Genomic DNA, 15,787 nt, shown 5'->3' with positions numbered 1-15,787 from the left:
TTCATTATGGTGGTCAACCAGACCTCCACCACTTCCCCAAGAACCTGCCATGATGGAAGGAGAGCTATAACCCCTATAACCTGGGATCCCCCAGGTTATGGCTGACAGGCCCCACTGGGTGTGAAGCACGTGCTTGAGCACCCAATCCAACTTCATTCGAATGGGCACCTATAGATCAGGCATGCGCTCATTTATAACTTATCACAATTCCCTCTATCAGACACTGTTACCCTAGTTTATAGACCAGGAAACTGAGGCTCCATGTAGTCAAGGAGCAAATCTGTTTCCTCAATGTCAATCCATTCCCTGCTTCCTTAGCTTCACATGGTTATGGGATCACTCATGCTGCAGGGGAGCCGGCTCTCAATCCTGTGACGCTCATAGACACTAACATCATAAAGCAGGTGCCCTGGACTTAACCCTGTCTGAAGCCGTCCCCCTCATTTCCTTGCTTTTTGTCGGGCTGCTGCTCCCTCTGCCCAGGTGACTGCTAATGCAGTTTGGGGAAGAGCAAAGAGATGGCAGCACTGCAGATTCAATAGAGCTCTGACTCTAATTGGTTCCACTGTCCTGGGTGACGTGTGTCATGGTGCCGAGCCTCAGTTTGCTGTTCTGTAATTTGGAGATCCTATTCAATTGCAGGATCATGCGGATTCAGGAATAAAATGCAAGTTGATTGGAATATGACAGAGGCGAGGGTTTGGTGTGGTGCCTGGTAGACAGTAGGTACTCGTTAAGGATGATTCCCTTCCTCTCCTGCTCCCCTGCATGGAAGGATGCCCTTTGCTATCTCATCTCCACCAAGCCCACTTCCAGTCCTCCTCCCCCAGGAGTGCCACAGCTCTATCCTGAAATATCTTTGAGGTTAGGCCCTATGGGTGTCCTCACTGTTTTAAGGATGGTGACCTCCCCGTGGAGACCAGGCTCCATGAGTGCATGGGCATGTGCCACTTCAAAGAACCCAATGCACAGCACACTGACATTCCTGGTGATGGGGACACACATGCACTCGGAACCACAAGTGACCCTGGAGGCGGTGGAATCTGGCTGGAGGCAAGAGCCCTACAAACCTGTCACCCTTCCCACCTCAGATGAGCTGCAGGAGCCTCTGACGGGAAGATGATTGGGATGGCTCTACAGGGCCTCGTCTGTATAGTTCCCCACAACCTTCCTTCTGAATTGCAAAGTCTGGGTCAGCCCAGAATCAGTTTCCCAACCTTTCATCACTAGCAACTACGATTGTGGGGTGCCCTGACGATCAGAGATATGGGGAGGGAAGAAAAGTGGTACTTGGGGTCCAGGAGTCCAGACATTTTCTATTAAAACCTCTTAGCAGTTGCCTACACATATGTACATGTTCACATACCTGTACACACACACAGATGTAAACACACATGCATACAGAAGGAATATGGAGCTGTTCACAAAATCTAGCAGCACAATCTCTAAGTCAAGGATTTAAGCCCTGACCATTTCTACCTGTGCACCTTTTCAAAGCTCGGTTTCTTAATATGTGAGAAGGATCTTGGCTTATGGGGCTTGGTTGTGAAGCTACCGGTAGATTGTAGACTGCTCAGCACAGGGTCTGACACACAGTAAGTGCTCAATAAACAGCAGCTAGTATTGTCATTATCAGTTATGCCCCATGTGGAAGATGGAAGAAGGATCAGGTTTATTGCCAGGAGCTGTTGAAAGGGGATCTCCCATTCCTGCTACAGGGGCACAGATTTTAAGTCCCATGTGGGAAAGCATGACACCTCTCTAGCTGTGGAGAGAACTGTCTGGGGTCGAGTCAGGCTCAGCCCTGATGATCACCATGAGACGGGGGGAAGAGATGAATGTCTCCTGGGGGAGACTGTGCTAGCTCCCAAATGCTCATCCATGGGCCAGTTCATTGGATGCATCTGAATCCTTCACCTTTGTAGATTCTGGGACTCTGTCCCCTTAGAGATTCTGACTCAGTAGGACTAGGATGGGGTTTAGTTATGTAAAATGTGATTTGTCTTTCTCCATCCAGCTGTATATATTAGTGTATAGAAAGATACTTGCTCCCTCTAATTCTAATTCACCAAGTGCTGGCAAGCACCATTATTGGGTGGGGGATTCTGGGTGGTACTTATTATTTTGCATTGACCTGTCCCAGATTTTGAGTGTTGCCATATTGCATATGTATCATCCTGATGATGGTAGAGGGAAACGCTAGGGAGAGCGGGTCCTCAGCCGGGTCTGCCCTCCCAATGGAGCTGGTTCCCTGGGCTGCCTGGGCCTCCTTTTCCCCAGGACTCTGGAGATGTTCCTTCCCTGGAAAGCAGGGACTTAGTGGGATTTGATTTTCCTTGGACACTGAAAGTATCCATTGTTGCCCAGGTTCGTCACTGGGGAGCTCTCAGCTCTCACAGTCCCCGAGGCATGAGCTTCCCAGGCTTCTTCTTACCCTCATTCCTGCTACTGCCACTGGGGTGAGAAAAAGCCACAGCCACCCACAGCTCCTTCCATTCAACAGGCTTTGACTGATCCTTGCCTCATCACATGCCCCGTGCTGGGCAGAGGGGATGGGAAGAGAAGTAACAGGTACCTGTTCCTCTTGAAGCTCATGATCTTATGGGAAAAGCAGGGAGGAGGACAGGGATGCTCAAGAGCAGGACCCTGAGGCTAGAAAAGGATGCTTAGGAAAGGTGAGACTGGGCTCTACGTCTTCCTGTCCCTGGATGGTGGGAACAGGGGAGTCGCACCTTGAGAAGGCTGTTCCCAGCAAGTCTGCTATCCTGAAGAAGGGTGGCGAGGGAAATGGGCCTGAGCCTGGGAGCTTCCTTGAAATTTGGGGCCCAAAATGGCCCACTAAGTAGCCATTGAAGTCTTCAGCTCAACTGGGCCCCAGGGATAGGTGGGACAAGGGGACACAATCTCTTTGCCAAGGGTGGGGATGGGGGTTGGGAAGAGATGGGCTTCTTCATATGGCTCGAGGTAAGTGTTTGTGGGTGTGGAGCAGAGCTTCAGCTGGGGACTTGCATTTCCAAAGCAGCCTCTGAGAAAGGATCTGGAAGCTTCAGTCCCACCTGACTATCTGTCAGGAGCCAAGTTCCCTAGGTTTATTGTTTACTGTGACCTGATAACAACTTGCTGTTATCTTTGGAGCTTGGCTTTGTCCAGTCCCTAGGTTTCTATCCCACTCCTACCCACTTTTATCTTAAGATACAGGAATGAAAAATACTCACTATGGAACTTCAAGTTGCTCCTAGAGAAGGAGCCCAGGGTGGAAACTGGAAGTGACAACTTTGAGATTGTGGCTATGACTAGATGCCCTAAGAGTGGTCTCCAGGCCAAACAGAAATGCTGCTCCAAACCTTTGTTTTTACTTTGACCATGGGAACGGGACTGGGCAAAGCAAAGAGTGGGTAACCCCCAGGAACACCAGGGGTCAACAGGAAGTAGTGTTCAGGAACTCAGGGAAGCACAGCAGAGAGGGAATTGGGAGTTAATGCCAGAATGCCAGAGGCCTCCCTGGTTCTAGAAGGGCCTTGTAGAAGGGGGAGACTGGGAGGAGAAAGGAGGTTTCCGAGCTCCCTTTATATCACATGTCACCTAGGGAAATAATGTCAATGGAAAGTGACACCACAGAAAAGAGGCCCTGGCCCAGAAGGAAGACATTTATGCTTTTTCTGGTCATTCTGGGGTCTCCCAAACCAGGGCCTATAAGCCAGCAATGCCCTTGGGATTGGTGCACCCACATCAGCACTCCTCCCTGGAGCACCGCCCCTTATCCTCAGAAGTGGACACTCAGAGATGCTCAGATAGCGACAGAAGGAGGACTCACTGGTAAAGGTGATGTTGAAGCCCCTCTTCCCCGTAGAGTGGTCAGTCTGGAACTCAAGACGGGCCACGTGGCCACTGCTCGTGATGGAGGAGGGGAGCTGGTTTCCTGAGAAGGTGCCCAGGACCGGGGCCTCGGCAGTGGCCCCATCCTTGATGACCAGAAAATCAAACTGAGGCTCCACATCAATGTCATTGAAGGCCAGATGGATGCGGCTCTCGGGCCTGGCCAGGATGAGCCAGACACAGTGTAGGTGGTTGCCATAGTCCTCTGGGTAGTTGGGAGACAGGACGACTCCGGAGGGACTGGTGAAGTTGAAGAAGCAGGAAACTGCAAGAGAAGAGCATGGGAGGTCAATAAGTGTCCTCAACATTCTGCCCAGGCCACTGAGGCCTGGCAGAGGGATCATTTTCTTAATCTACTCCAGGGTTGGGCTGGACTGGCTGGGCTCTGAGCTCTAGGTGGAAGGCCTGCTGAGTTCCATGCCAAGTGTAGACTAGAAGTTTCCCTTTGGCAAAGGGCAGACATGGCGGAGTTGGTAGTCTCTTGGCCCCTCTCCCCATTTCAGTGGCCACCCCAGGCAGTCTGCATGCTTTTGGTCTCTGGTGTTGAGGGTATTGTCGGCTTGGTGTGCAGCAGTAGGAAAGGACATTGATCATGGAGATTGACATAGTGGTGGAAATCTCCCAGAGAGAATCCAAGTCCATTTCTCTCTTTTAAATGTTTTTGATGGGAAAATGATAGGTAGCCCTGGGGATTCTGACAGCTTCAAGCCACAACAAATGCTATGCTAATGAGGTACCAGGTGAGCACCATCTCTTAGAGACCAAAGCTTTTGAAGGAACTGGGTGAGAGGCCACAGGGTCTTATCTTAATGCCCTGCTCACTTCCTGTTACCTTTTCCTCCCTGTACCCTGAGAACCCAATCTTCTTCCAAAGCCCTCATTTAAAACCATTTTCATGCCAATTGGTCGTTCCAGACCCAGAAACAAGGATAAGGCAAGGAAACGGCATTAAATGGAAAAACAGACCAATAGATAATAAATCAAAATTAGAAGGAGGAAATAAAAGACGAACAAATAATTGCAACAACTATGATTCAGGGAAATATCAATATTGAATTAAGGCTTTTATAATTCTAGATGAACATCCCCAAGATGAGCAAAGAGTACGCTCTGAGCACTCAGAGGAGAGCAAATAGGATGAACATGAAAACACAGTCCATATCACTAGAGAAAAGTCAAGAAAGAGACATAAAACCCAATACCTTTGAGGCTTTGTGGGAACTCGCACATGCATTTAATGCTGGTTGCAGAGGAAAGCCGATGGAACCCTTTGGAAGGGAGCATAGGAATTCTTATTAAGAGCCACAGAGCTGTTTGAACACTCTGACTCAGTAATCTCCCGAAATTAATTCAAAAGAAAAAGAGCCACCTGGACAAAGCTGACGATAGTGACATAATTGTATTATGGAGGGAAAAAAAAATGGGAACAAGCTATCTGTCAGTCAGCCCAATAAAGTGAGGTAAATTATAGCCTTTAATGTGATGCGGTCGGAACGCAATCATTAAAGTGATAAATATGACCTTGTAGAAAGAGTGTTAAACATCATTTTAAGTAAAACAGTAGATCATAAAATTATACGTGTACTTTTGATGATAGCTATTAAACACTTGTTTATGTATGGATGAGGTTTGGACACAGTCCCCAAATAAAAATGGTATTAGGGTAATAGGTTTCAGGGTGATTTTTTTCCCCCAAAATTAAATGCCTTTTAATTTTTGTAATTGCAAAAATGCTATAGCATTTCTAAACATTTTTTTTAAATTACAGAAAATGACAAAGAAGAGAGAAAGGAATATGCATAATCACTTAAATTCCTGTATGTTTATATCTATATTTGATGTTAATAATATTGATTTATAGTTATACTAACTATAAATGAAGCTAAGAAGAAAAAATAATAAAATAAAATTCCTTTTGTCCAAGGAAACACCACACACACACACACACACACACACACACACAGGGAAGTAGTGATTTCATGTGGCAAATTTCCTCTTGCTTCTCCCTGCCCCACCCATCTCCTTATGTGCAAGAGGAATTTTTCTTCCAATCTGCCACAGACAGCTCTCCCACCAACCTGAGAAAAGTGAGCCTGGTCTCTAAGACCATTCTGTCTCATCCTTATAATCCCTCTATTTTTAAGTATAGAAAGAATTTGAATCAAGGGGAGAAATAACACAGAAAAGCTTTTAAAGCGATGCATGATAAAGTTAAGAGCAAAGATTATTGGGTATTACTGAGGGTTTACTAAATATGGGACACTATTCTAAGCACTTCCATCAATTCCTCAATTTAACGGTCACAATATTCTTGAGGTCGGTATTATTATTAACCACAATGAAACATGAAAACACTGAGGCACAGAGAGGGTAAGTAACTTGCCAGGGTCACATAGCCAGTAGATGGTAGTACCATATTCATATCCATACAGTTTGACTCCAGGGACCAAGCTCAGCCACCCCTCCACTGTCACCTAGTATGAGAATGATACTGCCCACTGGGCCTCATTCTGACAGTGGAGTCCCTGGGAGATCCTTCCGTTTATCCCAAGCATTGCTTCAGCCCTGATCAGGCCAGAAAATGGAGGCTCGGCCACCCTGACCCCAGCTTTGTGGTAGTTCAGTTGTGGATACCATACAAACGATGCCCACAGGCAATGACCTTGAAGACAGAAGGGGCCTGTCATGTGGCCTATTAAACCAGTCTAAGATAAGCCAAAGACGAAGAAAGATGCTACGATTTCAGAGGGAAGATGACGAGGAACACTGTAACCAGATGAACAAACGGATTTGTCGCAGAGAATTTAATTAACACCATCTGAGCTCCCACCCGCTACCCCATCACTCATTTTATTTATAGCCTTTTTTCAGGGGCACCAGTTTAGATCTTGAGTAGCTATATATGGTAGCTCCACTTATCTCTAAATTTGTCTTGTTCACTTGTTTAGTTGTTTACGGCTTGGCCCTCTTTCTCCCCAGCATATACCCAGATGTTCTGTGAGAGCAGAAATCCTGTCTGTCTAATTGCTCTAGACTTCTAATGGCTCCCACAGTACCTGGCACACTCTAGGTGCTCAGCCAGCACTCGCTGAATGAACCAGTGAGTATCCAATGGTTGATAGATGTGAAAAGACAGTGACCTGGACATATGGGCTTTACAATCTCATCCCACTCCAAAACTCAAGCAACAGAATTGACCAGAGCCTGTAAAAATAGCTGGACATCTGTGTTAGTCCTGAAAATGAGAAAATACTGTGGCACGATTGTCAATACATTTCCCTCAGACACAGTACAGATGTGGCCCTAAATAACAGTAGAAAAGGGTGTGACCCAACCAAGTCATTGAATAGCAGACATAACAGAAGCTGCTCTCAAAGACCTCAAAGACCTCAAAGAATATGGTCTCCACACACCATTCATAAAAGATCACTTGAAGATATTTTCTGTTCAATGGAGAGATGAGTCAAAAGGAAGAACTCAAGTATGGGAAAGCCGTGGTTAATAAAAAAAAAGATTAGTAACAAGCGAATAAACCAACATTGTAATGAATCCAAATAATTGCTATAAAATGGAATGCAAAGATAACAAATATTTCTTGGAAGAGTACACAGAAAATATCATTCCCACCCAAACCCCAGGGTAAAATATTCCAGATTATACTGACATAAAGAATAAAGTTAGAGCTAGGAGATCTGCTCATTTCCTCATCTTGTAAGAAATTGTTTTATAGTTTCTACGGCTAATTAGAAAAAAATAGGTTAGAGTGTGTTTTTAAAGATGTTAAGTGTAATTAGTAATAGAATAAGAAATAGCTTATCTTTACAATTAGCAAAAGGGGAAAAAGCAAAGCAGTCAATTTAGAAAAAACAAATGGAATTCAAAGGAAAAAAATGTATAGAGGAGAACTGGAAAGTAAGGTGCTTAAAAAAAAGACAAATTTTGATTTATGACAATAAAAATATATAGCTTAAATCTCTAGTAAAATACAACCCTTAGTTTGAGACAAGACAAAGTAAGTCTAGGTAGTCAAAAGGAAAGGAATGGGCCAAGTTGGTTCACAACATAAGAGTGTCACAATTTCCCAATGCCCAGGCCCCAAAGGCTCCTATTTGGTTGGTGTAGTAGGCCTAGTCATAAAGGATATTAAAGCTCCCCAGGCAATCCTAAATTGCATCCAGCATTTAAGAACTACTGGTGGAAGTAAATGTGAACAACAGCAACAAAAAGTAGTTTCAACATTAACTTCAGACCCTCTGATGTTATATTATAGCTGGCTCTTAGACGGCCCTTTTTTCCAGTCAATAGTCTTGGACAGCTACCAAAAGACATTTCCTCTTGCACCTGGAATGAGATGGGGCTGAAAAACGGACACTATTAGAAGGAGACGACGGCCTTATAAACTCTGTCTTCCATCTCAAGAGAGAACCCAGACCTGCCCCAACCAGGACAGGAGAAAGGATATGCAGTGTCCCACCATAGCCTCATCTTTCTCACTCTGGAAAACTGTATAGACAGTTTACATGGTCTGCTTCTATAGGGAATAGGAAGGGCCTGATTCTCAGTTCACAAATGAGGACAGTAACTACAACAAAGAGTTGTAACTGGATCTCAGCGTTATCAATCATCAACTTAGAAGGGAGAGATCAGGTGATTCTCCATTTCAGAAGTGATTACCAGGTGGTGCTATCGCTCTTGACCTTGGCTGGGCAAAGCTTTTAAGTTGGAAGGTTCTCAAGGAGATTTAGACTTTTGAAAAACAATAGTGGCGGAAAACTCATGAACAGGTGGAGGTGGAAATACTGTACATAATATAAATTTACTATGATCTTGAGTAGTAAATGAAAGGGGCTTGTTGGAGAATTCTTTTAGTACACTTTCCTTTTGGTGTGGTCTCTGTTGCTTCACTGCTTTCAAAATCCTAAGTCAATTACTTGGACTAAGAGAAGGGAGAATTCACCAATCCTTACAAAAACCAAAATGAAAAGCCAAAGATGATAGTTAAAATCTGCATGATGAGCCCATTCCCAAATGAAGACATGACAGTTATGATTCTGTATGCCCCAAAGCATTGAAACAGACATAATAAAATATGCTAATTTGAAGTCAAAAGTAAATAAAGATAAGGAGGATCTGAAAAATACGGGAGTGGGTATGATGTGTTAGTCAGCTTTCTGTCACTATAATAAAATACCCAAGAAAAACAACTTAAAGGAGGAAAGGTTTATTTAGGCTCATGGTTTCAGAGATTTCAGCTCATTGTTGATTGGCTTCATTGCTTCTGAGCCTGGGATGAGCAGTATATCATGGTGGAAGGGTGTGGCCAAGCTCACCTCATTGTGGCTGGAAAGCAAGAGAGAGGGAGGAAGGGGCTGAGAACAAAAAGAATCTTTCTAGGGCATACCCCTGTGACCTTCCTCCAACTAGCTCCTGCTTCCTAAAGTTTCTGCCAGTTCCCAATAATGCCATAGGCAATGAACCTGTCAATGGATTAATCCATTGATGAAGTCAGAGCCCTCAGGATCCAAACACTATTCAACAACCCCACCTCTAGACATTGCTGTGTTGGGGGACCAAGCCTTCAACACAGGAACCTTTGGGGGTCATTTCAGATCCAAACCATAATATGTGGGTTTATTTGAAACTCTGTGACTTTTAAACAAGGAACACAACCTTCTTTACAGGTGCCCATGGAATATGGCAAAAACAGATCTTCTTTTATGTTACAAGGAAAACTCCATAAATTCTACTACAAAACAAAAACTACTGGGTCACATTTTCTGTTTGCAGGACAGACTAGAAATCAACAAAAAAGAATAAAGAAAATCCAGAATCACTTGAAAATTCACAAAATTCCTAAGTTCCTGAGTTCAAAGAGGAAAGAAGAGCTTTCAATACAGACTGCTTATAATGGTGATGATACTAGGCCAAAGCTGTAGTAAGGAGAAAATTCATAGCCTTACTCATTATTGAAATATAATAATAATAATAATAATAATAATAATAATAATAAAGAAATATAAATGAAATGAGTATTTATACTCAAAAAGTTACAAAGAGAATAACTAAAGAGGATTAAGAAGAGAAGGGAGAATAATAAATTCAGAAGAGATAAAACAGCCAGCTTCTGAAGAGACAAAAGAGAAATTGCTGATTGTTTTAGTTAGGAAATAATAACAACAGCAATGACAATAATAATAATAATAAAATTAAGGCAATAATCCAATTATAAAAGAATGGTGAATATAATATACTAATAAATTTAAAATCTTGTCAAAATAAAGAATTTCCCAGGCAGATCTGAATTACCAAAATTAGTATGAAGGGAAAATCCTAAGGCAAATGGGAACTACTTAGGGGATAGATGGTTTCATAGGTAGTGCTTTAAAAGTTTATACAAACTTGTAATAGCCAAACTATTTAAATTAATCCTGAACAAATATTCTCACCATGATAGTGTACGTGTTTCTATCCACCTACTCACACATGGTCACATCAACAGTGTAGCACAAATCCTATATGCAAAGTGCTAAAAATCAAATTCAGCCACAAAACAATAAAAACACAGCCTATATAACCAAAATAGCAAAACTTTACTAATAGAAAAGTAAATTTAAAAGTGGAGACAATGTCCCTTGTTGAAAAGAGTTCATAAGTTGACAATTATCCTCAAGTGATGATACACATTTTAACCCAATTCCAGAGAAGATCCATACCATTTTTTTCCCTAGAACTAACAGCAATTGTAAGTTCCATTTGTTGGAATAAACAAGTCAAAACAACCACACTCTCCTTGAGATAGATGAGAAAAATAACAAATGGGGTCTTAATAAACATCCAAGAGTATCATGTCTTAACTCATTAACCATCACAGCAATCTCTGAGGTGGATACTATTAATCATTAAGTCCATTTTTTAGATGCAGAAGTTGAGTTCAAGGGCTCAAGTAACCTGCTCACAGTCACACAGCCTTATGTGATGGGACCAGAATAATGAACCCTGTCAGGCTGGTTCCAGAGCCCACACTCTCAACCACAACATGTGATTCTACTCAGCGGACGAAAGGCTTGTCAATGCAGATACTAAGTACATTAAAACATGCTATAAAGCTGTAACAATGAAATCTGTATTGAATTGGTTTTGAATGAGAGATCAATGGAACTGAAAAAGAAAGTCCACAGATAGATATAGGAATGTAAGAATTTAATATATGATGAAGGGGATTTCAAATTAACAAGGTTACTTGATCAATATAAGATACTAGAACAAATGGCTAACCACTTATTAAAAAACAAAACAAAAAAACTAGACCACAGCTGTTTCCATACATCAGAAGAAAATATAAAGAATATTTGTATAATTTCAGAGGTGGAGGAGGAATTTCTTAGCATTATATCAAAGTTAGAAATCTTAAAGGAAACAATATTTTAAATTGAAATAGAAAATTTTGGATTTAAAATAAATCATAATCAAAGGCTCAACAGTCAGTGAAGAACAAACTGGAGAGAAAAATAGTTTCAAGTTATTACAGTTGAATATTTATTATGTTTCAGATACAAAGAACTGGAATTCAGAAATAAGGGAAACTCAAAATAGATATTGGCCGAGGAAATTTAAGAGGAACTAACAAAGGAGTAAAGTTGGCCAGTGAAGATGTGCAAAGATATACAATATTATTAGAAAAAAAGAAATGTAAAAAGATTGAGCTACTGATTTGGCCAAGGACAAAAATGGCACAGAACTTTTTGAGGAAAAGGAGGGAAGTTGGCAAGGTGGAGACCAAGCAGTCAAGAGGTAGACAGGAAAACAGGAGAGTGGTGTCACATGGACAAGGAGAAGGGATTTTAGCGGAGGATGGGCCATCTGCTTGGAGAGGCTGTTGTGTGCATGTCTCCTCTGGGCTGAAAACTATTCACTGGGTTTCAGCAACAAGAGGCTCCCTGATGATGTCTGGGAGAGCAGATTTAGAGGCTCTGTGGATGCAAAGTTAGAATGGGGTGGATGACAGGGGCCTGGGAGGTGAGGCACGCACACAGCAAGGGCAGAGATACTGTCAGAGAAGCCCGGAGGTGAGAGTGTACCCAGGATCCTGCAAAATTGATGCCGGAAGTGGAGAAGGATGCTTTTGTTTTCTTGAGAGAGGTCCAAGAAAATTTTAAATGTTGATGAGAGGGAATGGGAAGAAGGGAAGCGGCTGAAGAGGCAAATGGAGGATGAGTTCCAAGAAGGTGCTACAATTTGAATCTGAAATGTCTCCCAAAGGCCCATGTATTAAAGGCTTGGTGCTATTGGATAAGACTATGGGGAGTGGTAGAGACTTTGAGAGGTGGTGCCCTGTGGAAGGTCATTAAAAAGATGCTCTTGAAGGGGATCATGGACCTCTGGCCTTTCTTGTCTCTTTTGCTTCCTGGCTGTGAGGTGGGTGGTTTTGCTCCGCCTTGTGCTCCCACCATGGTGAGCTGCCTTGCCACAGGTCCAAAACAGAGAGCCAATCAATCCCAGATGGGAACCTCTAAAACTCTGAGCCAAAATAAACCTTTTCGCTTTATAAATTGATTATCTAAGTTATTTGTTATAGTGATGGAAAGTTGACTGACACAGAAGGTGAGAGGTGGGGGAGAATCCATAGCAAAATGTGTGAATCAGTGGGCTGTGACCCATTTGAAACTGATGTGGTAGATCATGAGCAAGGTGTTAAGAAACAAAAAAGACAAACAAAAAAATAAAAGAGAACAGAAAAGTATGTCAGTTCATTAGGGGTAGTAAAGGTAAGCACTGTTTGTGAAAGATAGGCTGCAATAATGTGCAAGTGTGTACTGAATGTGATGTAAAAATGCATTTCTTAATGTGATGTTAAAGGTGTCTGGAGATGCCTGTCCTTAAGCATAAATGTAATTATATTAAAATTTTCTTCCTGATGTATAGTCTATGGTGGGATTGGTTTTCAATAGGAGAAAAGATTGATCATCTTTTATAAAAGTAGAGAAGGATGGAGGGAGAGTGAGGATGGTCTGGGTCTGCATGCTTGATGTTTTTAGTCTTTGGAAGTTGCATGGGTTGCCTGTGAGCTGGAAGGCAAGGTCATTCTCAAGTGCAATACGCGGGTGGGGAATGGGTCTGAGGAGGGTGGAGAATGCTTGGGGTAGTTTCCATGGAGAAGTGGAGAATAGCCTGACTTGAAAAACACAGATGGATTGCCAGGCAATTTCACAGGCTTGATTGAGATGGGTGACCATGAATTGGTAGCAGTGCCAGTTTGCCCAGTTGGGCGGTTTTTCTCCAGCAACTCACCCCAACAGATGTGGCCCACTCAGATGGCTCTTGGTTCACTGTGTGTGTCTGGATCAGTAAACTGAGGAAGCCCTGTTGATTAAGGCTAGAGCTGGGCTGGAAGGGAGGCCTTGCAGCTCACCTGTATTTCTTTTGCCTCTTTCTGCTCACCGTCATTTCCATCTCAGCTATCTAGATGCCATCTTTGGGACTGGGTCTTGGTGAAAGTTATCATTTAGCCTCACTGGTCCCAAGGAGGCTGTGTGAGGTTCTTAAGGCGACATGCATCAGGGGTGAAGCTAGTCATTTGGCAGCCTCATCCTTATCATAGATGAGATTAACTCTAGCCTTGGTGCTCTCTGAGAATACTGAAGACGCCTTCTAGAAATGTACACACATTTCAAAAGGAGCAGCAAGCACAAATAGACAGTCCTGGCTAAATATGTCCTGAGCACATTAATTATTAAATTCATGTTTGATAGAATCGGATCTGAAAGCCATGAATTGTGCCCAAGTTTTTGCATTTATTTATTTTTTTGTCTGATTCCCACCTCTTGAGGATTTGGACAGGTGGTGTCCTGAGATGAATTGGCAGGACATTCAACAGAATCCCCCCTCCCCCTTCTGTCTTCCATGACACCCATTCCATCTTGGACCTCAAGCTCTGTCTTCTCCCCGACTTTTACATTTGGAACATAAAAGGCACTCTTTCTGGGTCATCTTTTCATTTTACATTCCACATTCTCATTAGGGCCCCCACCCCACACACGCCTTCTAACTGTAGACCTCAGGACAGACCTTCTCCCGAGCTACAGACATGGATGTGCGGTGGTCTCTGAAACGTCTTCACGTAGGTGGTGTTTCAATGGCATGATGTGGCATCTGCTGCCTGCCAGTCTCTGCCCTGCAGATGGGGTGAGCAGACATAGGATGGAGAAGCACGTCCAAGACCCTGTGCTGTTTATCTTCTCACAGATGACAAAGAACCCAAGACTCAGCAAAGGGAAAAAGTGAATGAGGTGAGCATGTGCGACTTTCAACAAAGGGAACAGAGATGGCCGGTTTGAGGAAGTGGCCTTGGAACTGTGGCTTGATGACAAACAGCCAGCCATCCCAAGGACAACCACTCCAGGTGGAAAGAACCCTAATTGCAAAGGACCAAGTGGGGAATGAGCTTGGGACTTGTGGGGGACAGAGGAGGACAATGTGGCAGAAGCGTGGCGGTGGATGGAACAAGAAGCATGAGATGAGTCGGACAGGATGGCAAAGGTCTTTGAGCCCATGGAAAGGGGTCTGGGTTTTATCACAGCAAGTTTAACTAAGTATGTTCCAAGCTGAACCTCTTGTTTTCTCCCCCAAACTTGATTCTCCTAGATTCTAGAATGTTCCTTGGCATCTACAGATGATTCAACCCTGCCATCACCCAGTGTGAGCTTTCCTTAGGCCCTCTTCTCACCTCCCACTTGCTCCCAAACAAACACCCATGGCCCAGACACACCCTAGACTTGATGCACAACAGCTTGATGTACAGCTCTACAGGAAATCCCACCGGCACCTTGAACGTGTGTCCAAAATTGAACTCTTTATTTATTTTCCAAAGATTCTTTCATTCCTTATCTTCATGAATGACAATGTCCAATTGCCTAAGAGAAATATATCCACTGCTTCTCCCACGCTCCCACAGGCAATCAGGAGCTAACTCCTGTGGGTTCTGTCTCCTCAGTAATCTCTTGTACTTGTCACATCCTCATCACAGCCCTATTAAGTGGAGACCCCAGTCTCCCACTTTAAACCTCACTCCTTTGGAATCCATCCTCCATAGTGGCTCAATATGGAGAGCCAATTTTGTAGATCACAACTGTCTGTTCTGGTGCATCCTTGCCTGGGACTCTTTAAGGACTCCCTGCTGCTTGCAGGATAATGTCTAGACTCCTCAAAGGGGCAGGGGACTCTCCATGGCCTAAGGCCCTTGCCAAGCTCTGTTATTTTTATCCTGCCTGCCTGCTTAAGGGACCCCACAGTCTGGTCAGATGGGCCCACCTGCAGCTCTACAATCGTTCAAGGTTAACCCCAAGCTGTTTCTTTTTTTAGCACGTGTTCTTCCCTTGTTCATCTAGAAAACTCTGTTAAGTGTCATTTCTGGTGAGTGACATGGGACCCTCCCACCCTGCACTAACCCTTCCAGTTGTAGTCATGGAGTCTGCATTTCAGGTTCACCCCTCTGAGTACTTACACCACCTTTGGCTAAACTCCACATGCTTGAGGACCCCAGAAGAAAGCCTGCTTCTAACAGGCTCTGGTGGCCAAGCATCTTCCAAACGGAATCTTCCCCTACTCCTACCAGGTTACCTTGTCTCCGTAATAACACCAATCCCAATACTACTACTAATAACTATAACAAAAACAGGAATCCAATGCTTACTAAGAATTTTCTGAGCCAGGCACAGTGGTGCATGCCTGTAATTCTGTGACTTGGGAGCCTAAGGCAGGAGGATCACAAGTTGGAGGCCAATCTTAGCATCTTAAAGAACCCCTGTCTTCAAATAAAAATAAAACAGACCAAGTACTCCTGGGTTCAATCCCCAATACTATTAAAAAAAAATTAAGACTTTGCTGCGTGATTGGAATTTGGGATACAACACTG

At 43.5% G+C, this 15,787-nt stretch overlaps 1 protein-coding gene across 1 annotated transcript in view; it reads right to left on the bottom strand.

The window, feature by feature from the left end:
• Csmd2 (CUB and Sushi multiple domains 2) overlaps window positions 1-15,787 on the bottom strand; it is a 535,133-nt gene that overhangs the window by 186,406 nt on the left and 332,940 nt on the right. The window contains exon 14 of the mRNA XM_076862996.2: window positions 3,815-4,141. Coding sequence (XP_076719111.2) covers window positions 3,815-4,141 — 327 coding nt within the window. The remainder of the gene's footprint in view (window positions 1-3,814; window positions 4,142-15,787) is intronic.

Source organism: Callospermophilus lateralis, chromosome 7, assembly GCF_048772815.1.
Source record: "Callospermophilus lateralis isolate mCalLat2 chromosome 7, mCalLat2.hap1, whole genome shotgun sequence".
In the NCBI taxonomy this organism is placed as follows: Eukaryota; Metazoa; Chordata; class Mammalia; order Rodentia; family Sciuridae; genus Callospermophilus; species Callospermophilus lateralis.
This window is presented reverse-complemented; position numbering and strand designations above follow the sequence as displayed.